Raw genomic sequence first — 25,412 nt, 5'->3', positions numbered from 1 at the left:
TGTGTAAACTTCAAATAACTTAAACATGTTATTGTTGGGCCTTTTTCAGTGTTTTATTTGTTCGTGAGTAAATCGGTTTGGCTGAGATTAAAGTTATTAGATTAGATTAGATTAAATAAAACTTTATTAATCCCTCGGGAGGGTTCCTCCGGGGTTTTCACACAGCTGAATAAATGTCAAACAGAAAACTGATTAAACAGAAGTGTGAGATGGTCAAGAATCTACGCAAGCGTCCGGTTATATTTTATTTTATTTAGACAGCAAGGAGCAGACGGCAAAGGTGACGTAATTATGAAGGCTAGACCCCCCAATTTCACGGTCGCTCATTTCCGGTCTACCCGGCTTTCGGAGGACCCGGCCCACTTAGACCGCGAAGGCCGGGTCCTCAGGTGGACGCAGCCTCTGAATTTGGACACCCCCGGAACAGGCCGGTGACATTTAACTTATTTTTTTCCGATAAGTAAACACTGTAAAAACCTCTTTGAATGTCTCCTTAATTCTGAGGTCTCAAGGTTGGCAGGTATGTGCTAGGCTTTGGCCCACATCAGTCTAACACTGTATGTAACCATGAAAAAAGTGTTGCCATGTCCACCAGGACAGTATAGTATAGACAGTATAGTATAGACTCCTTCACATAGTGGACATTGAGTTGTTGTGTGGGGCACCATTAGTCCATGTGTGTTGTAACAGTAGTTCATGTTTACAATAAAACATCCCAGCTCACTGATTTGATCGGGGCAACAGTGTGCCTAAAATGTTGCATAATTTTGCTGAGAGATCTTTTACTTTGTGGTAATCTTAGATGAGTAGTTTTATGGACAAAAACCCACCAGGTCATTCAGTGTTCCCTTAGTGCTAATGTATCAGAGATGTTGGTGTACTGTAACTGAAGTAATGTTGTTAGGTCCTTAAAGTCATATTCTTATTGTCATGACTGTATTTGAAGCTTTTTTTTTTATTTTTGTATGATACCTGAATTATATGGAATATGGCTGAAGTAAACTAAAGTCTAAAATCAGCCATTTGTTTAATAGTAATTTAACATTATATAATTCTCATATAAAACTATGAATTTTAAATGGTTTTAAAGCATGCAGAATAGCATATGTAGGCAAGTATATTTCTCCATTTTTTATCAAGAAGCAAAGACAAAAAGGAAAAAGAATAAGAAACAGGGCGGGGTTCGGTGGTTCAATCATCCGTCCCCACCAATGCCAAAACCAAATCTACGCCCTTGTATATATAGATAGATAGATATAATATATATATATATATATATATATATATATATATATATATATATATATATATGGTAGTTCAATCCCCTCAGTTCTGACTACCTTCGCTCTCTTTGTTACCATCCGACTACACTTCTCCAGTCCGAACGACATTCCAATGTCATTGCTGTATAGCCTGGTAGTGTGGATCAGTAAATCGATGTCTCGTTCACTCTTGGCATACAGCTTGATGTGGCTGACAACTGCTCCGTTCCGTAGTCGGTATCCGTAGCCAGTCTTGTTAATGATCTCACTGAGGGGGTTCAGGCCTATGCAGAACAGCAGTGGGAACAGAGCATCTCCTTGGTAGATCCCGCACTTGATGGTGACTTGTGTTATGGGCTTGGAGTTGGCCTCTAGTGTTGTCCGCCACATCCCCATTGAGTTCCTGATGAAGGCTCTTAGGGTCCTGTTGATCTTGTACAATTCTAGGCATTCCAGTATCCAGCTGTGGGGCATTGAGTCATAGGCCTTCTTGTAATCAATCCAGGCAGTGCACAGGTTGGTCAGTCTGGTCTTGCAGTCTCGGCTAACTGTTCTGTCTAGCAGTAGCTGGTGTTTTGCGCCTCTGGTATTCTTGCCAATCCCTTTCTGTGCCCCGCTCATGTATTGACCCATGTGCCTGTTCATCTTAGCCGATATGATGCCTGACAGGAGCTTCCATGTAGTACTGAGGCAGTTTATTGGTCGGTAGTTGGATGGGACCGGTCCCTTCTTGGGGTCCTTGGGGATCAGGACTGTACGACCTTCGGTTAGCCATTCCGGGTGTCTCTCGTTAACTAGCAGCTGGTTCATTTGTGCTGCCAGACACTCGTGGAGTGCAGTCAGCTTCTTCAGCCAGTAGGCGTGAACCATGTCGGGCCCTGGTGCTGTCCAACTGGATATCTGCCACTGTGGTGGTTACTGGGCCCTGTTCAGGGAGGTCGCTATGGTCTGCCCTCAGATCCACTAGCCACTGAGCATTGCCGCTATGGGTTGCGTCCTTCTCCCATATGCTCTTCCAGTATTGCTCCATCTCCAGCCTTGGTGGTGCTGTTCTCTTATTGTTCCCTTGCCACTGAGAGTACACCTTTGCTGGTTCTGTGGAGAACAGCTGGTTTATTCTCCTGCTTTATCTATCTCTCTGGTGTACCTCCTCAAGCGGCTGGCCAAGGCTGTAAATCCTTGCTCCGTCAGTTGGCTAACCTCCCTCCGTGCTACTTTGATCTTAGCCTCCTAGCCTCCTTCTCCATGGAGGGTACTGCCCCTTGTGGCTGTTCAACTTGTAGCCAAGCATCTCACTGATCACTGCTGCCGTATTGTAGATCAGCTTGTTAGTGTCGGTAATCGTGTCTGTAGGTATCGTCCGTAGTGCTGCATTAACATCATCTAGCAGACCTTCTGAGGGTACTTCACGTAATCTTGGTAACCGGCTACGGGGGATCCAGGTTTCAAGCTTGGCCATGATCCTATTTTTAAGGTCAGTTCGTCTCGCACTCAACGATCCTTCTCCTATCGCACTCGGGGCTATGTACCCAATCTCGGGTGGGGGTGATGATATCTCCCCCCTGACCTGGCGTCCTGACTCCTCCTTGCCGTAGCATTTATGTTGTACCTCGTCAATCTCTAGCTGTGATAGCAGTCCCTTCTTTCGAATGTTGGAACACTGAGCTACTAGTTGTTTCGCCGTCATTGTGGATGTTGGGTATCGAAGAATCCATAGGTCCCTCATCCTATTCATGTAGCCCCTTCCGCCAGGGTTACTTGTGTAGTAGCATTCCAACAACGCCCTGTTTTTGTCTTTTTCCCACCAATGCCTTCTTGTTCCAGTAACCCACTTGTCGTCAGGGTGCCCTGGTTCCTCAACACCTGACGCGGACCTTGTTGATCCGGGCGACGTCCGAGTCGGCATGCCTTCATATTTATCTGTCTTGCTCAGGCTTGCTTAGCATAGGGAGTCTAGCCTTAGGACCCTTACTGAATACAGATCGAACTTGCGATCCTCTGCTCCAAAGGTGTGTAGTCTAACCACTACGCTATCCAGCTATCCACCAGTAACATATATATATATATATATATATATATATATATATATATATATATATATATATATATATATATGTGTATGTATGTATGTATGTATGTATATATATATATATATATATATATATATATATATATATATATATATATATATATATATATATACATATATATATATATATATATATATATATGTATGTATATGTGTGTGTATATATACATATATGTGTGTGTGTGTGTGTCCCAGCTGAGTAACAGGAGTCTGGTGGAGCAGCAGAGGGACAATTTTGGACTCAGCTCAGCCACTACAGAGGAAACAATGACTTCAACACAAAAGGTGAGGAAAGTATCACAGTTACACTGTTATTGAAACTGTGTGCACAGCTGGTTGGTTTTTAAAAACCCATTAACAGCAGCTTTATCTTTTACATCCTGGGCTCCTCCATATATACAGAATCTACATTCACAACCAAAAACCACAGAAGTTACAAGAAAATACAAAAATCATATTTTATAAGCACACATTGAAACGACAATATCATCAGTTGGATTTTTTCTTAAGTAAAAGAGTTTCTCTACTGATCAATATTTCTTCAATAATGTCATTTTCATTACAACTCTCATTGTAGCACATCATTGTAATGTGATACCATCACTAGAAGGTGGTGCTAACACACCTACAATGTGTTTGTTGACATGTTTGATTCCACTAATGGAGGGTTTCAGTTTTTTCCACGACTGCATTTCACTCACTGCCTCTGTTTGTATCTCTGTCACTGCAGGACCAACATGGGGCAAGAAGTCAGCGCTCTCAGGAGGCCGACAAACCTCACAGAAGAAAGGGAAAGAAAACCTACAGATGCGATGAGTGTGGGAAGCATTTTTCCCGGACTGACAGCCTAAAAACACACCAACTCATCCACAGTGGAGTTAAACCTTACAGCTGTGAGTTGTGTGGAAAGTCTTTTACCCTGGCTCGAATCTTAAAAAAACACCAAACCATCCACAGTGAAGTTAAACCTTACAGCTGTGATGAGTGTGGGAAGGATTTTACCCAGGCTGGAAACTTAAAAACTCACCAACTCATCCACAGTGGAGTTAAACCTTACAGCTGTGACTTGTGTGGAAAGTCTTTTACCCAGTCTGGAGGCTTAAAAACACACCAACTCATCCACAGTGGAGTTAAACCTTACAGCTGTGACTTTTGTGGAAAGTCTTTTACCCGGGCTGGAAGCTTAAAAATACACCAACTCATCCACAGTGGATTTAAACCGTATAGCTGTGACTTGTGTGGAAACTCTTTTACCGAGGCAGGATCCTTAAAAAACCACCAACTCATCCACAGTGGATTTAAACCTTACAGCTGTGAGATGTGTGGAAGGTCTTTTAGCCGGGCTGGATCCTTAAAAAGACACCAACTCTTCCACAGTGGAGTTAAAGCGTACAGCTGTGATTTGTGTGGAAAGTCTTTTGCGCTGCCTGGAGGTTTAAAAACACACCAACTCTTCCACAGTGGAGTTAAAGCGTATAGCTGTGATTTGTGTGGAAAGTCTTTTACCGAGGCTGGAGGTTTAAAAAAACACCAACTCATCCACAGTGGAGTTAAAGCGTATAGCTGTGATTTGTGTGGAAAGTCTTTTACCCAGGCTGGAGGTTTAAAAACACACAAACTCTTCCACAGTGGATTTAAACCTTACAGCTGTGAGTTGTGTGGAAAGTCTTTTACCCAGGCTGGAGGTTTAAAAACACACCAACTCTTCCACAGTGGATATAAAGCGTACAGCTGTGAGTTGTGTGGTAAAGCTTTTGCTCAAAGTAGAAAGTTACAAAGGCACTTAGTTACCCACTCTGGAATTAAGGCGTACAGCTGCGACTTTTGTGGAAAAAGTTTCAGTGACAAACACTACCGAAATATTCACCTACGGATTCACACTGGAAATGATGTTTACTGCTGTGATCAGTGTGGGAAACTGTTTACAACAAATGCACAGTTAAAAATACACATGTTTAGCCACACTGAGGAGAGACCTTATAAATGTGACCTGTGTGAGAAGACTTTTAAATCTCCATATCACCTGAATATCCACCAACAGATCCACACCAGAAAATAACTCTACAAGTGCAGTTACTGTGAGGTATGTATTTATTTTTATCTTGTAATTTTAACCTGAGCGTTTGGAACAAGTCTGATCAGTAAACTTATGGAGTTATACTGAATGAACTGTTTGGAAAAATGAAGACTCATTTTCACTCAGTAAGCTGAGTGTTATAATGTAAACAGTAAAATGTAATTGGACGTTGGCAGAGATGCTCTTTATTTCAGGCGACGTTCAGGATAAAAACGTTAAAGGAATTCCCTGACTTACACTGTCTTTGTTTAGAAGCAGAGCGACGCGGATGGATCCAGTTCTCAACCCTGTCGTCACTGTGGTGGTGGGAAAGTTTCTCTGTGACCTTTGTGAAAAAACTTCAATCATCAACAGCACCTAAAACCACATCAACATAGACACACTGGAGACAAAATGAACTAATGTAAAGAATGTGGGAGAGGCTTCCACACACCAAGTACATTAAAAATACATGAACTCTTCCACAGTGGGGTCAAAAAGCACATCTGTGACTAGTGTGGGACACCATACAAGTGCAGACACTATGACAAAAGCTTCTCACAATCAGGTCATCGTAACAAACATGAACGTACACACATGGAAGTGAACTTCAGCTCTGACCAGTGTGACAAGAGCTTCAGGAATCTCAGTTCATACTCCGAACACAAACGATCCCACACTGTAAATAAACTGTTTCACTGTTACCAATGTGCAAAAACATTCACTTCATTATCTGCTTTGTGCAAACATCAGCCTGATCATGCAGGACTGAAATCACTGGATCACAATGAATCTGAAGAGAGAGAAAGATCCTCTTCTGGTTTCAGGGTCAGACTTAAAAACCTTGAGATCAGGCTCCACAGAGTTCAGATGGAATCTCCTGTAAAGAGTGTCAGCTGATGTCACACTTGGATCTGATGAGGTAGCTCTGATTTCTGGAGCTGCAGTGAATAATCCTTAATGTTACATTTAGGAAGCTGCATGTATAGATATGTATATCAAGTTTATTTTTTTTTCCTTTTAGGGATTTAATTCTCTAAAATGTATCCCTGTTACATTTTATTCTTTGTTCACTTAGGACACAGTAGTGTTTAGTAGTTGTACTTGTTACTGTATTATTAAAGTTATTGGAATGTCTTTTTTTTACCAAACAGATAATGTATGAAAATGGCAGATATGGTTTTATATATCAATTTCTTTCATTTGAACTTTCTTAGTGTTTCCAAAATTAACTTCTTTTTTTAATGTATTCATTTAATGCGTTACCTCAGTTAAATTTCAATTCTACATTCATATTTAATCTTTTGCTGTTGTAAATTGTGAGCTCATCACTGGACCCACTTCACTTTGCCTACCAGCCTGGCATTGGAGCGGATGATGCCGTCATTCACCTCCTACATCGTTCCCTCGCTCACCTGGAGACCGCTGGGAGCACTGTGAGAATCGTGTTCTTTGATTTCTCCAGTGCCTTCAACACTATTCTTCCCTCGGTTCTGAAGGACAAGCTGGAGAACTCAGGAGTGGACCATCACCTCACTACCTGGATTCTGGACTACCTCACTAACCGACCACAGTATGTGAGGACTCAGGGCTGTGTGTCGGACAGGGTCGTCTGCAGTACGGGGGCCCCACAGGGAACGGTTCTGGCTCCGTTCCTATTCACCATCTACACTGCAGACTTCTCCCACAACTCCACCCAGTGCTTCCTGCAGAAGTTCTCTGATGACTCTGCTATAGTCGGCCTCATCATTGATGGGGACGACAAGGAGTACAGAGGACTGACTCAGGACTTTGTGGACTGGTGCCAGCTGAACTACCTCCAGATCAATGCCAGTAAAACCAAGGAGCTGGTGGTAGACTTCCGCAGGCACAAACATCCTCCACTGCAACCACTGAACATCCAAGGTATGGACATTGAGACTGTGGACAGCTACAGGTACCTTGGTGTTCATCTGAACAACAAACTGGACTGGACTCATAACTCAGACGCCCTCTACAGGAAAGGGCAGAGCAGGCTGTACCTGCTGCGGAGACTGAGGTCGTTTGGAGTGGAGGGCCCACTCCTGAAGACCTTCTATGACTCTGTGGTGGCCTCAGCCATCTTCTATGGTGTGGTCTGCTGGGGAGGCAGCATCTCTGCTGGGGACAGGAGGAGACTGAACAGGCTGATCCGAAGGGCCAGCTCTGTTCTAGGATGCCCTCTGGACCCAGTGGAGGTGGTGAGTGACAGGAGAATGGTGGCTAAGCTGTCATCCCTGTTGGACAACATCTCCCACCCCATGCATGAGACTGTGACAGCACTGAGCAGCTCCTTAATTGGGAGACTGCGGCACCCACGGTGTGGGACGGAGAGATTTCTCAGGTCTTTCCTCCCCACTGCTGTCAGACTCCACAACAAAGACTTTTAACTGATCAAACACACACATCCACAAATGTGCAATAACACAAATGTGCAATAACACAAATGTGCAATAATCTTTCTGGCAACCGTTGTATTTTTCACTCTGTTGTATATAGCATTTGTACTCTATTTTTATCCTATTGTATATTTTATTGTATTTTATTCTACTGTATATAGTATTCTATTTTTATTTTTATTCTATTCTGTACAGTTGTGTACTGTATGTATTCTTATTTTATTTTATTCTAATTGTCCTTCATAACTTTTGCACTGTCCACTTCCTGCTGTGACAAAACAAATTTCCCACGTGTGGGACTAATAAAGGTTATCTTATCTTATCTTATCTTATCTTAAATCATTTTCTCCCAAAACTGCAAATAATTTCACAGCAGTCTCTCTCAAAACCTCCAAAATGAACTAAATCTGTCCACCAGCTTTGAAACAACACCTGCTGTGACTTTATGTCCAGAAAAAAAGAAACTCAAGCTAAAGTGGTTTTGGGCTGTACTTCCATATAATACCAGTTTGTACCAGAAGATGGAGCAGTGAGTCAGTGTAACCTTTATTCAATTAGGCAAAGACCACAATCTTATTCACAGTGGCAGCAAAGAAATGTTGAAAGGTAAAAACAGCAGCACACATCTGGACCATTTTAAAGATCACAGGTGACTAATTTTACTTAATTCAAATTCTGTTAAGCTTCTATTTTTTGCTCCTCCTTTCACTTTAGTGTATTTAGTCCTTGAAGTCCACATGTTGTTATTTTAATGAATTTTGATCCACATGTTTGCAGCTGTTTTCTTGTTGATTTGAAGTTTGTATTATGAACTACTGATACTGTTAAAGCATTATTTATATTTGATGAACTCTGTGTAACGTTTGTCTTATTAAACAGTTTGGTGTGAAAAATAAAGAAATGGTCTCAGAACATGTAGTTTGAGCCATGATTTCAGATTCAAACTAATTTAACTGTTTTCAGTGGTACATGTGGAGGTTTATCAGAGGAGGCGACTTGGCTGTTCTCCACTCACACAGAACAAGGTTCCTGCAGCTCATTAAAAACTCTGAAATGATCTTCAAGGAAAATATGTTTGATTTTCCTTAAAAACGTGCTGTTGACATGAAGTTTTCAGACAGTGTTTTTAAGAGCCATTGTGGTTAACGGTGGGTTCACACCGAACGCGATAGACGCGAGCGAAAACGCCCCAAACGCCCCTAATTTGACGCGTGCACATTCGCACCTCGACGAGTGTCCAACAAAAATCCATCGCGCCTCAAAATTGCATCGTCTCACGCGCGTGAACCGGAAATGTGGGAGGAAGTTGTGCCAGACGGTATCTTTGCTAGATGGCAGATGGTACGCGCGTGTGCACAAAATGCAACACAAAATCTGACACGCGTGGTTTTCTTCGCGAGTCAAATGCGCCAGACGCGGCACACTGAAGCGCATTTCACGCGTTTTGGCGTTTGGCGACGCAAATCTGCTTCCGAATTTTCGCCGGACGCGCAATCGCGTGTCATCGCGCTTTTCCATTGACTTTACATGTAAACCTGACGCTCTGGCCGCCTCTATCGCGTTCGGTGTGTATGCACCATAACATCTCACACATTCCAATAAAGCAGATGTTCCTGCATTGCAACAGCAGTTTGCAGTTGCGCTCTACCCCCTGCTCGTCTACAGGACTCTCATGGAGCACCACTTTGAAACTTTGTAACTCTCTCTCTGCAAAATACAATATATAAAGACCAATGCTGGGCAATTAATTATATAGTTACTTCTTCAAAAAGGTTACTGAGTATTGCAAACAACAAAGATTTTTCCAGCTGTTTACCTAAAAATGCTGCTAAGGCATTTTTTTAAACAAACATTTCAAACTATTTACAGAACAACCAGGTGTTCTGCATCAAATCTGATGCCACACAAATTATTTGTGCCTCTCCAAAAAATAATTTCTGTCCACTATGAGATAAAGGAGAACACCAGCCTGATACCTGCAGGCCTGACAACAGCAGATGTATCACTCCTGTAACACCTGTAACATTCAGCAATCGCCTAATTGTTCTGACACACACAACAAAACTATTGACTACACTACACACTAACTACACAAGATTTGCAATAAACGTCGCAAATCTCTCACATCTCAAAACACCGCCGTCACTCCCAAAATTTCCTCTTCTTAACAACTTCCGTTTCTTAACAACTAAATGCCATGTTTTGATTGGTCAACATGGTACATTTTTTGACCAATGGGAAAGGGTGGGGGTGTTTTGGTTTTGTCTTTGCTCACAGGCGGAGAGTGCTTTTTTTTTTTACCGTTTCTTCCATTGACTGTAGAAAACATGGACGATGCGGCAGCACCCAAAAATGAAGCCAAAACGTCTCTTTCGCCCCCTGGTGTCTGGCTGCAGTATAGGTCATAAACCCCGCCTCCTCCATGTTAGCGGATGGGACTGGGGTCAGTCTAAAAATAAATTTATTCTCCTCAGATCATTTTTTTTGAAAGATTCCTTCTTTTGTTATCAATAGTTCTTATCACGCTGATTGATGTCCAAGAGGTCTCCTTTCCCATAAGTTTGATTCTAATTCCTACCGCGGTGATGTTAAATTGGGGTGAAACGTCATCATAACAGCTTTGACTGGCAGCTGCAGTCACGGAGAAACTTGCGTATCTCTGTTCGGGAATAGCAGATAGAGCGTAGGCTCTGAGAGGACGCCCAGCGTTTACGCTACGAAAACGAGTGTTTTAACCTGACAGCCTGAGGTGTTCTTCAGTAAACTCAGGGCTCGCAAAATCGCTAGCCCGACGTCCCGGGGCTAGCGATTTTTCCAGTCGGGCTACCAAAATCTATCTCTTTCCTGCCCGTCGGGCTATCATAGGAAGGAAAAATATATGTCAATGCTTTTGCATTCTTTCGGAAATGTAGCTGGGTAATTATGTCATTGGCATTGGTGAACCACTGTCAATATGTGACATATTGAAATCGCGTTTGAATTTGCGCTGTTTTTTTGCTTTCACTTTGCAATCGCGCGAACTGTGTATAGAGAGTGACAATACTGATTGGTGAGTGACGATAATTTGCGCACCAATTCCTCTGACATCGTCTTATCAATATAGCTTACTATGCAAACATGACAAGTGAAATCTCCCGCAGCAAGCTTAAACATATGAGAGGTTGATCGCGCAGAGAATCGCTGAGCGTTATGTGACTGCGTGTGTAAAAGCAGCAGGATATATATTTTAGTTCTGCTGAGCCAAATAAAACAGGTCAGGGTGAAGAAGTGGCAGCCAAAGAAAAGCTTACCACAAAACGGAAAAATTATGACAAATCAGACTATAAGGCAAAAAAAAAGTGCAGCTTTATGGTTTCATGGACAAAAAAATTTCTGTGGCTGCAATAAGCTAAATAACCAGGGGTGCACATAAGTGGTCCGCAGGTGCGCATTTGCTGTCAAAATAAAAAACGCGCACAAGATAAGAAGTTGCAACGTGTGTTTGCGTACATAAGATTTTCTGGAGGAGGACAGACATTTGTTTAGAACTCTTAAAGATGTCGAAGAAGCAAGCTCCTACCCTTAAGAACCCACAGTGACACAGGTGTCACCGCCCCTTTACACATTGAGGACAGTTTCTGTTAATGTTTCAAAATTGACTCTCCCATAGTTTTTATGACGGTAAAAAATGGGTCTGGGCTCTTAAGGGTTAAGCAGTTACTTTGGTGTTCCTCCACCTCCAAAGAAATGTCAGAAGGAGTCCGAACCACAAAGAAGCGCGTATTCTCGGAAAAGTGGTTGCAGGAGTTGAGCTGGCTTCAAACAAATGATGAACGCACAGAGATGTGGTGCAGAATGTGCTGTGAAAATCCCAGTCTAGCGGACAAAAACACTGCCTTTTATATGCAGGCAAACGCCCGTTGCAACTTCTTATCTGGTGCGCGTCTTTTGTTTTGACAGCGAATGCGCACATGCAGACCACTTATGTGCACCCGTGTAAATAACATAATGTTCTGCCGGGTGTGTTGTTGAATTTCCTTCGATTTCTGAGTCGACAAGCGCCTTTGTTACTGGGACCAGTAATTTTAAGAAAGGCCCCCATTAGAACCCATGAGAAATGCAAGAAATGCATTATTGCTCAGTCTGCAATATCTTTCCCAGAACAAACACCAATTGCAAATAACATACTAAAGATAAACCTGAAAAATCTGTTCAGGACAGCGTACTATGTTGCAAAGAGTGAACTACCACTGGCATAATTTAGCAGTGTTTGCAAACTTCAAAAAAGAAAATGGCCTAGATCTTGGTTCCACTTGCCTCTTACCTGTGACTAAAGTGGAAATTTCAAATTCAGGATCTGACACAAACTGATTCATGTTCTACACAGTTCTTACAAGTTCATAGAAATTTCTGTTCAATTAGAACCAAGTATTTGAGTTGATGATTGTAATTTTTTATGCAATGTTGTAATTTGTGTTTCAAAAATTTTTTGATTAATGTTCTGTTTCCGTTACAATATTATACTTTAATGAATAATATTGTAACGGAAACAAAACAGGAAACAAAACATCAATCAAAAAATTGCTCTCTTTTTTATTCGGGCTACTTAAATTTATTTTGGGCTACCAAAAACTGAAGAGTCCCTGCCCGAAGGGCTACCAGGGATTTTGAAATTTTGCGAGCCCTGTAAACTGGACTACCCGACTGAAGGACCCGAGGCCCCGCTGCACTTTTTTGGTAAGTTAAACGTGTTTGTAAGCTAATCCGCAACTACCGTCCTTAGCTCGGTCCTGAGACCTAGCTAGCTAAAATGAGCACTCGGCTGTCAGGGTTTGTTTAGCTAATCTGTGAAGGTGAATGTAACAAGTGTCACCTGGCAGTTTGTTGCTCTCTGCCAGGTGATTGGCTGAAGAACTGTGAAAAGGTAGTGGGTGTGTGGGGTGAAGTCAGCGCTCTTCTGTGGGAAAAACCAGAGGCAATTAATTCACTCGGGTGCGAGTGGGTATACTGTCGGTAAGAGACTTTTGCCATTTTTGTTTGAATCATTTGCTATTGTATGTGCCTATTTTTAATGTGTCGTTGGACTTTTTTAGTGTGACCACGAATTTTAACAGAAGAATTGATCAAGCCCCGACTGCGCGCAGGGAGACTGGTCAATATTGTAGGTATATTGAGTGTTTGTTTAAGCTTCGTGATTTTGAATGGTTTCATAAAATTGATATTTTATTGGGTAATATTTTAATCGATTATGTTGTTTGTTTTTCAGCTGTGCTGTCTCTGCTGTCCTTTTGTAATTTTGTTTGGGCTAGTCTGTCCAGCCGTAAAAGCGGTTATTGATTCAGAGTGGGTTGTGTAAGGGCGGACTAACCTCCCTTTTTGTTTTTTTGTTTAATTGTTTGTGCCACTTCCCTTTATCTCCCAGATCGCAGGCCATGCATAGCGCTGATTCCCAGCTGCGCTGAGACCCGAATTGTTTGCAGTACGTGCCACGATTGCAGTGTCGCTAAGCGGGGTGTGATGGGTTGCAGTGTTGTTATTTTCGCACGTTTGTGTGGTAAGTCTCATGTGCAGCTGGGATATCAGCAGGATGTGTCGTAAGTCCTGTCTGGAAATAACTGTGAAATTGTATGTTGTTAAAAACTCCCAGTTGTTTTAATCTTTGGGCTGAAGGAGGGACAATACTCGGTGTATATATGCTCAATCAACAATCATTTATTTCCATACAATTCAACACATCAGAGCATAAGAAACGTCCGGACGGGAGAGATGCACATGGAGGGTCACAGCATGTCTCAAAATGGTGACGGGTTACTCAGCCTTTTATAACTCCTAGTGGCCCCCACCTATTTGTAAAAGCCTAAACATTCACATGTTTTCTCTCTTACGGCGCCTAAGCTATGACCTCGGCTCCCTGTCTTCATGCTCTAAAGATGGTGGGGGTATGGAATGTGGTCTGCCTCTCCTAAACGTAGACACAAAGTCTTCTGCACACAACATTCTCTTCATGATTCAGCAGTATGCAATGTCAAGAAACAGTGTAACACATTCAACAGTGTCAAATAATACAGGTCAATCCAATAGATCTAATGATTTTCACACTCTTTTAAGTCAGAAGTATAATGCAAATTAAAACTACATACTGATCACACACTCTATATTAAGGGGTATAATATGATCTACAGCAGTATCATAATTCAACTACTTTGATTACAGATATAAGGTAACATATAATAACAGAATAATCTCACAATTCCCTCTCTTGATCTCTTAAAAAGAGATCACTTACAACATACACTCCATCGTTACAAGGTCCAGTTCTTCTCGGTCCTGAGGCCCTCTGTCCCCCTTTAACGGGTCGACCATATGCGGAATGACCTCTGTGTTTAGCAGTTCAGATGCAAGAAAAACTATGATTACAACAACAAAGTACAGATGACACTCCCATCACTCCCCAATTCTCCCACAGCTTTATTTCGGTGCTCCAGTTTTCCACCCCCATTTTGGTGCCACCTTATACCTTTCAAATGTACTTAGACTAGAACCTCTGTCTAAGGAGTTTTTAACCTTTATTTTATTGCTGCAGCTACCAGTATCTTCCAGTTGGGTGATTCTCAGCTTCTTTCTTCAACCTCCAGGGTAGACTACCCTTTGGTCGTTGCACAGATCAGGGGATTATTCTGCCCCGATTTCAAACAAAGATCTGTGTATTTTGGGGTCACCGCCGTGTCCCCCTTTTTACCAAGAGCCTCTCGAACCTCGTTGGTCTGGTGTTCCTAGATTTTGGCCAACCCTTCATGGTTATTGCTGTGTTTTATGGGATCCATCTTCTCGAGGAGCCCAACAGAAGCCCAAACGCCATGACACTTGACCCCAGTTGCTGTGAAGGATCCTCATCTCCGTGTCCTCATCTGGTGTCTGTTCCTCTCTCTGTAAGAGACAGAAAACCGAAACACCTCTCTCCCTAGCCTTGATAATCTAATGTTGTTAACCATTGTTCTTCCGATGACGCAGAAACAAATTAACCATTTTTATTCTAACTTTATAAGCTTAAGTTTTACCATACCTAAATTATTAAACCCACAAATAAAGTCATAAAATGTTCATAAAACCCATTGTTTGATGTTAAGACTCAACTTCCACTCCCCCCTTTTTGACACACTCCCATGTGTCAATTTACCGGAGCTAGAAAAGGAAGTATCAGAAATTCTTCTTTCTGTACTGCTGCTCCAGCCTCGTCATCCTGTGTTGGGGAATAAAATCAATTTAATTCTCACGTTAGATCTGTTAAACTCCTGGCTCTGCCCAGGGCCTGCATCCGCAGAACTACCTAGAAACAAAACCTGTGTGTTAATGTGAACTACACATTTGAAAACTCCCTTTTTACTCACTGTTTTTTCCCTCATTGTCGAATGCATCTCTTAGTGTCACTGTTTTAAATCTGTCAATTAGAATCCCTAAACATGAAGTAAACTGTGTCCACAACAAGTCAACACAGCTGTAAATGTGGCCAATTATCAATCAATTAACATTCAATAACAAAATGATTATTTTATGCATGCTTTAGTCAACCACTCACCCTGAGGATCTTTAATCCCAGAAAGTTCCCTTCTCCACATGTAATAAAGTCTGTCATCCTTCCATGCCCTGGTAACTGATCCATCCAGAGCTGTAACATTTTGAAATATACATACAACAAGCCAAACCACACCTTGGTCACACCAACCCATTCTTCCCCATCCGAGGATGTCCAACGCCATCTTAGTGGTTTGCCAAATTATGATTATTCAGAACTCCTTTCTGTCTCTAAGTTTTGGAAAATTTTATGCTTGTTGTCAAACTTTTAATTAACCTCCTTTGGTGGTAAAAACTGTTGGTGTGGTCAAGTGGGAGCTATAGGAAACAAAAGCTCAGGACAGAACAGTTATCAGTCATGTACTTCACACAAAATTTGCATATATTTGATTTCATATTGATTCTCTGAGTTTAATGGTACATTTTAATTTGAATTTAATTTTGAATGTGGCAAGACATTCATAAATATTGTTAAAGTTTTGGTGTTTTTCCTCTATAAACCTTAATTAACTTTTTACAGTGGCCTGCTATGGTTAATAGCAACCTATTCCAGTCATAAGTGATCTCAAAAATTTTCCCCACTGTAGCATTTGGCATTCCCAGTAATACAACATGATACCTTAATCAAAACACAGCTAACAAGGCACAGTTGTCTTAATGCAAACATCAGTAACTCAAAATTAGCAACCAAAGGGTTAAATCTGCAGTTCCACACTCTCATGTGAAGCTACCGTCTCCTCCTCCAGTCTCTCTTATCCTCCTGCTCCTGCAAAAACAAAACAAAACAAAGCGAAGCATCCACCCTTCTCTTGCCGGCTGGGTGAATTGTTTGTCAGCATTTACTAATCCTAAAGTTCGTGCAGTCTTTGTCTCAGTATCAAGTCAGTCCATCACAGTCCAGTCACATACATTCATTCACACACTCATACCAGATGTTGCTGATAATGGAGTCTCACGCACAACCTATTCGAGCCTCCATCACCAGCAAGATGACGTCATCATTTTAAAGGAAACTATTCCTTGTTTTTTAACTGGATTGATTCGCTGCAATCCTTTTAGACTCAGGACTTCTCATATTATCAATGTCCCCTATAAGTGAATTTCTCCAAAGCCCATTATAATCATGGAGAAACACACTTTGCAACTGTTTACAGTAATAATATTTTATAGCGCTTTAAATTTCAATCTTTCAGGCCTGGATTAAAGAGCCGATTGTTAAATCATGAACTCACAAAATGTCAAAATATCACCACCGGTGGATCACACCTCTCAGATGTTCTTATCTCAGTGCACTGTAACAAAAACGAAAACCGACGTAACCAACAAAATACTAAAAAATAACACATACTAGGGCCCATTGCAGACATGTCCAAGCATAAAACTATCCCTCTCTCGCTTAGAGAAAGAACACAAGCCAAAGCTCACTGATAAAATCAAGCTAGCGCTAAGCAAAACCAAAAAATCAACCAGAAATTCACAGGAAAGTTTTACTTCCTGCCGGGACAATATTGTGTAGGAATGACAACCTCAGGTGCCGTAACACTTTTTGTTCCTCCTTGAATTAAATCTCAATCACAGAAAATGCAGTACTGCGACCTAAAACTTACACTATTAATTCATCATTTTCACTCTGTGCCACTGTTCCTCACCAGGCTGTGTGAAGCACAGCAAAGAATTCAGTCAAGGCCTTGAGCTGTTAGCAAAGCATTCTTCATTGCGTCAGCGTGTGTGTGTGTGCGCATCACTCTTTGTTGCACAAGCGTGTGCATGTGTATGTGTATGTGTGTGGATCACTTCTCAGTGAATTGAATCAGCATTTTGATTTGTGCGTGTGTCATTTTTCACTCAATCACCGAGTGCACATCTGTTCATGTGTGTGTTTCTCTTCATTCTGAGTTAATGTATGTAGATGTGTGTGTTTGTGTGTGTTCATCACTTTCCTGTTCTGATGTCTTGGGTAAACCATGGCCTGAAGCGTGCCCTGGGGTCCTGCCCTCCTCCTTTTCAGTCAGTTTGCGACCATTGCTGCTGCTGCTGCTCAAAGTTCTGTCCATCCTGGTTCTGACCCCAATTGGGGCAGTCCTTTCTCCAATGTCCATGTTCACCGTAGGTGAAACCTGCATCTTCTTCTGTGTTTTTGTCCATTCTGAGGTGCCTTTTGACCTCAGTTGCTCCTTCGGTCTCGGTCACGCCCTTTTCGCTGCCGTGTTGGTCCATCACTGTCCTGCACAGTGTGAATGCAGAGTTATCAAGGTCAGCATTCTTTTGTTCGGCCTTACTTTTCATTCGGGCTTGGCGGGCGTCTCGTCACAGCTCTGTCAGCTGAAGTTGTCGGAGAATTTTCCCCCGTGTAGTGAAACAGGCCTTAGGTTTAGTGCTCTCCGTCTCTGCTGCATGAGATCGCTTTTCTGCAGCACTGTTGACATTTTTCAGGTTGTTGTTATGGGTCCAGCTGTTGCAGCATTTGGTCAGGGTCACGTAGAGGGGAGAGCAGGAGTCCAGGTCATCCTCGGCTTCTAGGGCCGGCAAAGCAGCCTGTAATTAAACATAAAGAGAAAAAAACAAAAACAAAAAACAAAAAACAAAACAAAACAAAAACAAACAGAAGTGTACGAACAGGAAAATGATGTTGTGTTGGCTGTGTTACAAAGAGAGGGGAGAAACACCGAGCCAGGCCCTGTATCAGCCTTCTCTCCCCCCCTTTTTTTTTCTTTTTTTTCTCTTTCTTACGATATAATCAACTCATAACCCACCAAGTTGACATGACAACATGCACATGTTCAAATTTTTAAATTCACAAAAGAGAATTTTCTTTCCGTCAGTAATCACTTGTGTTGTTCAATCAGCAAAAAACATCCCACAATTTGACTCTTAACCACTAAACTTGTTGTTTAATCACTGGTTGGTCATACCAGTCTCTTTATTTTCTTTTTCTTTGAAGTTAAATTGTTGTCCTGCAACCCAGAGGGTATATTTGTCAGTAATGGATAAACTTGATCATTTAACAACAGATGTATGTTAATTTTTGCTGCTGTAACCTTGCTGGAAAATCTTCACATGTTCATGAGTGTAAGCTGTTTCTTCATTGCATGTGTGTGCATTTGTAGGCAGGCAGGTTAATTTGAACTTTTTCTCAAACAAGGCGCTTCCTTAAAGGTGCCGTTCTCTCACATTTCTCTGCTTGTGTGTGTTTTTGTTTCACCTTTTGTTGTGATGCTCCGGACGCCTTCCCAACCTCCACAAGTCTGTCGGCCCCAATTTTGTGTTAAAACTTCTCTTAATTTCTCCTCTAATTCTCTCCTCGCTGCTGTCTGTTTCACAGCTGCTGAGTCGTGCTGGGTGTGGTTCACATTACTATAATTTTGCTTCGGCTGCTGTACTTGTGGGGGCAGTTGGTCCAGGTCCGTAGCTTCCTGTATTAACACACTAAGAGATTTTATTTAATATCATTTTCATCACTGTTAAACAGATAAGCGGGCAACACGCCCACCTTAACAGCGTAAACTGCACGCCAGTCTCCCAATACATTCCTCTCTCTACTCCTCAATAATTCTCCACTACACACCTCTTACTATCTCTCACTCCTTTTTTTTAAAAAAAAATTTTTTTATTTTTATTACACCACAGAGTAATACACCCAATTCTGCTCGTCTATCTCTATGTGTGTCACAATACGGCTGTGTGCAGGCAAGAGTAGGACCCAAACGCAAACTCGCAGAGACCAAAAGTAAACTCAAAAAACACAGCTTTATTGCTGGCGTGGAAGGGAAACAAAGAACAAAACTAAACTGGGAAAACTAATACTAAATCATACCTGGAAACACAGGAAAAAATCACACAGCTATGTTGGAGGACGCAACACTGACAAAGAGAAACATGGGGCTTAAATACACTGTGGGATAACGAGGGGGAATGAGCCACAGGAGGAGAGCACAGCTGGGAGTAATTAGGCAGGACGAGACAGGGGAAGCAAAACTAGAAACATTAACATAGGACAAAGACTGAGAAAGTAAAACAGGAAACACACTGACTGACTCAAGACATGTAAACTTAACAGACTGGGGAGACAGAACATAGGGACCTGAAACATGGGACAGAAAGGCACAGTAGACACAACATGAACATAACGTCACAGGGGAAGAGTACACAAAATGCAGGAACACAGGACCTCTTTCAAAATAAAATGGGAAGCATAATGAAACGCAAACATGACAACATAAGAAACACAGACATGAAACACGTGAAGGACAAGGGAGACTTAACAGGGGTTGGATACACAATGGAATCTAATAAACAAATGAGCTTAGATAACCTAAAGAAGTAGAAATAAATCATAACATCAAAATAAACTAACTCAAAACGCTGGGTCAACAGACCCAGGAACGTGACAGAGCCCCCCCTTCAAGGGCGGATTCCAGACGCCCTAAACCATGAAAAAAGGAACAACAAGAAAATAAACATGAAACAAAAGCAAAACAACCCACCCAGGGCGGGTGGCGGGGGTCCAGGACGGAGGGCCGGAAACAAAACCGCAAAAACCAAAGAATCTGAACCACTAAGTCCAAATACAAGCGCACAAGAGTCTGAGACCCTGTTTCAGGAGGGCGACCATGGTCTCGGCAGAAAAAGAGTTCATGGCGAAGTAGTTCAGGTGGTCGACCTGGAGGCCGATGGCACAAGAGTCCAAAGTCAGGCAGATCAGGGGGCCGTCCTGGAGGTTTACAGCATAGCAGTTCATGGTTCATTGGTTCAGGGGGCAGACCATGTGGAAGGTGGCCGTGGCGAAGCAGGTATGGCTGGCCACACTTGGGCGGCTTGGCAGGCGGCCGGCGGCGACGTGGGCATGGACGAGACCTGTCGGGCGGCTTGGCAGGCGGCCGGCGGCGACGTGGGCATGGACGAGACCTGTCGGGCGGCTTGGCAGGCGGCCGGCGGCGACGTGGGCATGGACGAGACCTGTCGGGCGGCTTGGCAGGCGGCCGGCGGCGACGTGGGCATGGACGAGACCTGTCGGGCGGCTTGGCAGGCGGCCGGCGGCGACGTGGGCATGGACGAGACCTGTCGGGCGGCTTGGCAGGTGGGTCATGAAACACCCAGACCTCTGGCTGGGTCGTGGCAGGCGAGACGAGCAGGGGCGTGGCGTCGATCTCTGGCTGGGTCGTGGCAGGCGAGACGAGCAGAGGCGTGGCGTCGACCTCTGGCTGGGTCGGTGAGGCAGGACCAGGCGTGGCGACGACCTCTGGCTGGGGCGTGGAAGCCGCAGGTGGTGGCGCTGCAGGCGACGGTGTGGAGGCTGCAGGATGCTGGACGGGCTCGGCTGAACCTCCAGCTGGCGTGGCAGGATGCTGGACGGGCTCGGCTGAACCTCCAGCTGGCGTGGCAGGATGCTGGACGGGCTCGGCTGAACCTCCAGCTGGCGTGGCAGGATGCTGGACGGGCTCGGCTGAACCTCCAGCTGGCGTGGCAGGATGCTGGACGGGCTCGGCTGAACCTCCAGCTGGCGTGGCAGGATGCTGGACGGGCTCGGCTGAACCTCCAGCTGGCGTGGCAGGATGCTGGACGGGCGCGGCTGAACCTCCAGCTGGCGTGGCAGGATGCTGGACGGGCGCGGCTGAACCTCCAGCTGGCGTGGCAGGATGCTGGACGGGCGCGGCTGAACCTCCAGCTGGCGTGGCAGGATGCTGGACGGGCGCGGCTGAACCTCCAGCTGGCGTGGCAGGATGCTGGACGGGCGCGGCTGAACCTCCAGCTGGCGTGGCAGGATGCTGGACGGGCGCGGCTGAACCTCCAGCTGGCGTGGCAGGATGCTGGACGGGCGCGGCTGAACCTCCAGCTGGCGTGGCAGGATGCTGGACGGGCGCGGCTGAACCTCCAGCTGGCGTGGCAGGATGCTGGACGGGCTCGGCTGAACCTCCAGCTGGCGTGGCAGGATGCTGGACGGGCTCGGCTGAACCTCCAGCTGGCGTGGCAGGATGCTGGACGGGCTCGGCTGAACCTCCAGCTGGCGTGGCAGGCCCAGCAGGTGCGGAGACCTCTGGCTGAGGCGTGGCAGGCCCAGCAGGTGCGGAGACCTCTGGCTGAGGCGTGGCAGGCACAGGTGGTGTACCAGGCAAAGGCGTGGCTGAAGCTGGGGCTGGACCAGGCGAAGGCGCTGCAGGCGCTGAAGCGGGGCCAGACGACGGCGTAGGCGCTGCAGGCGATGGAGCTGCAGGTGGAGGCTGGACGGGCTCCTCGGGCCCTCCAGTTGACGTGGCAGGAGGCTGGACGGGCTCCTCGGGCCCTCCAGTTGACGTGGCAGGAGGCTGGACGGGCTCCTCGGGCCCTCCAGTTGACGTGGCAGGAGGCTGGACGGGCTCCTCGGGCCCCCCAGTTGACGTGGCAGGGTGCTGGACGGGCTCCTCGGGCCCCCCAGCCAACGTGGCATGGTGCTGGACGGGCTCCTTGGGCCCCCCAGCTGACGTGGCATGGTGCTGGACGGGCTCACTAGAACCCCCAGCCGACGTGGCATGAGGCTGGACGGGCTCCTCGGGCCCTCCAGCAATGGAAGAAAACTGCTCCGCTGCTCGGGATCGCTGGCGGCGTGAACGCCGTTTCCTCCGGGAAGGAGGAGGAGACGTGCCAGCCCGCGAACCTTCCAGCGGACCGGGCTGAACCTCCTCCGGGTCTTCATGGTGGAGAGGCAGATCCGGGCAGACGTGTACGGTGGAAACGAGGAAGTCCTGGATAAGAGGGTTTAGCGCGCCAAATAGCCAGGGAAGTCCAGAAACCATCCTCTGCAGACGGATGGCTAACTCCTCCCGGTATTCTTCAAATGGCAGCGCAAACCATTCCTGGCATAGAAACTCCACCGCATAGATCATGTCCTCCCAGAGCTCAGCGGAGGGATTATGAGCTGCTGGGTCCATTGTCTGGTTGCGTCCTTCTGTCACAATACGGCTGTGTGCAGGCAAGAGTAGGACCCAAACGCAAACTCGCAGAGACCAAAAGTAAACTCAAAAAACACAGCTTTATTGCTGGCGTGGAAGGGAAACAAAGAACAAAACTAAACTGGGAAAACTAATACTAAATCATACCTGGAAACACAGGAAAAATCACACAGCTATGTTGGAGGACGCAACACTGACAAAGAGAAACATGGGGCTTAAATACACTGTGGGATAACGAGGGGGAATGAGCCACAGGAGGAGAGCACAGCTGGGAGTAATTAGGCAGGACGAGACAGGGGAAGCAAAACTAGAAACATTAACATAGGACAAAGACTGAGAAAGTAAAACAGGAAACACACTGACTGACTCAAGACATGTAAACTTAACAGACTGGGGAGACAGAACATAGGGACCTGAAACATGGGACAGAAAGGCACAGTAGACACAACATGAACATAACGTCACAGGGGAAGAGTACACAAAATGCAGGAACACAGGACCTCTTTCAAAATAAAATGGGAAGCATAATGAAACGCAAACATGACAACATAAGAAACACAGACATGAAACACGTGAAGGACAAGGGAGACTTAACAGGGGTTGGATACACAATGGAATCTAATAAACAAATGAGCTTAGATAACCTAAAGAAGTAGAAATAAATCATAACATCAAAATAAACTAACTCAAAACGCTGGGTCAACAGACCCAGGAACGTGACAATGTGGCTCCAAATTCCCTCTTTATTTAATTTCACGCTATCAGGGGACAGGCACACAACAATTTTAACCACTGAAACGTCACTGAAACGAGGACTCTAACCTCTATTTTAAGAAATGAGGACTCTAACCTCGGTTTTCTTTTGACTACTATAGAACTCAACCTTAGATGACAAAGCATTCTCTTGTTCTATTCCAGAATAAATGTGAACCCGTGATTACACGGCCGTTCCAGTGTTACTCTGTTATCGTTTGAGGGCCCTCAGCTCTCAGGTGATAAACCTGGACCTCCAGACGACGCTGGTCCGTACGCTGCGTCCAACGTACGGTGGGGGAGCCAACCCCAGGGCAAAATTAATTTCCACAGGTACACTAGGCGTCAACCTTAGATCTTAAAGCATTCTCTTCACACTAATGTCCTCCTAATCACACATCAACCGTCACTGTTACTGTGTTCACGCTGCACACACACAGAAACACCCAGAGCGCGCCTGACACACACAGCAGCACCCAGAGCGTGCCTCACACACACACAGCAGCACCCAGAGCGTGCCTGACACACACAGCAGCACCCAGAGCGTGCCTTACACACACAGCACGTTTCACCAGCAGTAAGACACACAGAGAGCGCTTTTCACCAGCGGAAATTTACACAGAAACCCCTTAAGCTCAACTGTTAGAACTATTCCGAAGCACCACCGCACCATACACCAAGTACCCCTTTCACTGCGCTTATGACCGCCACAACGGGGCAAAATCGCATCATAACACAAAAGTGATGCATACGTCCCCGATGCTCAAAACCCGACACCATAAACCAGGTCTGCTTTACCTTTAATCGGGGTGAAGTAAGTATTTTACTTATAATTCTATGGCCGCAACCCTCGAGGCTTAACCGACACCACAAACCACCGTCTAACCTCTATTCAATGTGCTGAAACCAGCTACCCCTCACTACTGCACTTATGACCGCATCACCAGAACACGCCGTATCATAAACCAAAACCTACGGACGCGTTACGCATCCTGCGTAGCTGGAGCTTAACCGACACCATAAGCCAGCATCTGCTTGACCTAAATCTTATACTAATTTCATGACCGCATCAACGAGGGCTTATATCCGACATAATAAACCAACTTCAAAACCTCTATTCAATGTACTGGAGTTATGGCCGCATCAACGAAAAATTCTAATATCTATTGCTACAGAAGCCAGTCTTAGACAAAGTTAAATGTGGAAGGTAAAGTGGGCTGCAACTAGACTCAATGTAGTATGTTATTAGTATCTTGCTAGAAGCAGTTTATTACACACTGGAATTCAGCCTCAACTTATGTTGTTAGTATCTTGCGCCAAAAACCAGACACCGACAAATTTAATGTGAAAATACGTGTAACTCAGCGAACAGATTAATTTGGAAACCGCAATATGCACATTTGGTATTTATAATACAACAGGCTGTGCTTACCTTTCTGTGTGGACCGGTCCTTTCTGTTCGCCTCGCCCCACGATCTCACCACAGGCCAAATCTGCACCTCCTCAGCACGCCAAAGATCCGGGTCACCAGGCACCAAGTTGTTAAAAACTCCCAGTTGTTTTAATCTTTGGGCTGAAGGAGGGACAATACTCGGTGTATATATGCTCAATCAACAATCATTTATTTCCATACAATTCAACACATCAGAGCATAAGAAACGTCCGGACGGGAGAGATGCACATGGAGGGTCACAGCATGTCTCAAAATGGTGACGGGTTACTCAGCCTTTTATAACTCCTAGTGGCCCCCACCTATTTGTAAAAGCCTAAACATTCACATGTTTTCTCTCTTACGGCGCCTAAGCTACCCCCACCGTCTTTAGAGTCTTCATGCTCTAAAGACGGTGGGGGTATGGAATGTGGTCTGTCTCTCCTAAACTTAGACACAAGGTCTTCTGCACACAACATTCTCTTCATGATTCAGCAGTAAAACATGTCAAGAAACAGTGTAACACATTCAACAGTGTCAAATAATACAGGTCAATCCAATAGATCTAATGATTTTCACACTCTTTTAAGTCAGAAGTATAATGCAAATTAAAACTACATACTGATCACACACTCTATATTAAGGGGTATAATATGATCTACAGCAGTATCATAATTCAACTACTTTGATTACAGATATAAGGTAACATATAAAAACAGAATAATCTCACAATGTCTAATTGATGTAATAAATAAATGATCAATTTATTTCCTTGCCCCGTTTGTGTCATGTCCTCTGTTACATGAATGAATTTACCCTGACTAAAGAAATCAAGAGAAACGCCCCGGGCTGCTCAGTCACTAATTACTGATACTGTACTTTTATTACAAGTATTATACTTCAAAAAACAACAGGCTGCACTCTGCTGC

At 44.4% G+C, this 25,412-nt stretch overlaps 1 protein-coding gene across 3 annotated transcripts in view; it reads left to right on the top strand.

The window, feature by feature from the left end:
• Positions 1 to 25,412, top strand: part of LOC134624774 (zinc finger protein 665-like) — a 183,040-nt gene that overhangs the window by 6,057 nt on the left and 151,571 nt on the right. Inside the window, exons 2-4 of one of the 3 annotated variants that reach the window (XM_063469820.1) lie at positions 3,547 to 3,636; positions 4,082 to 5,434; positions 5,684 to 6,732. In XM_063469820.1, coding sequence (XP_063325890.1) covers positions 3,619 to 3,636; positions 4,082 to 5,410 — 1,347 coding nt within the window. In that variant the 5' untranslated portion in view covers positions 3,547 to 3,618 and the 3' untranslated portion in view covers positions 5,411 to 5,434; positions 5,684 to 6,732. Of the gene's footprint in view, positions 1 to 3,546; positions 3,637 to 4,081; positions 5,435 to 5,680; positions 6,733 to 25,412 lie in introns of those variants that run through there. The other 2 variants (XM_063469819.1, XM_063469822.1) reach the window with 2 other exon arrangements.

The sequence above is a fragment of the Pelmatolapia mariae genome, linkage group LG3_W, assembly GCF_036321145.2.
Source record: "Pelmatolapia mariae isolate MD_Pm_ZW linkage group LG3_W, Pm_UMD_F_2, whole genome shotgun sequence".
Classification (NCBI taxonomy): Eukaryota; Metazoa; Chordata; class Actinopteri; order Cichliformes; family Cichlidae; genus Pelmatolapia; species Pelmatolapia mariae.
Note: the sequence above shows the minus strand (reverse complement) of the source record. Positions and strands in the feature narration are given on the sequence as shown.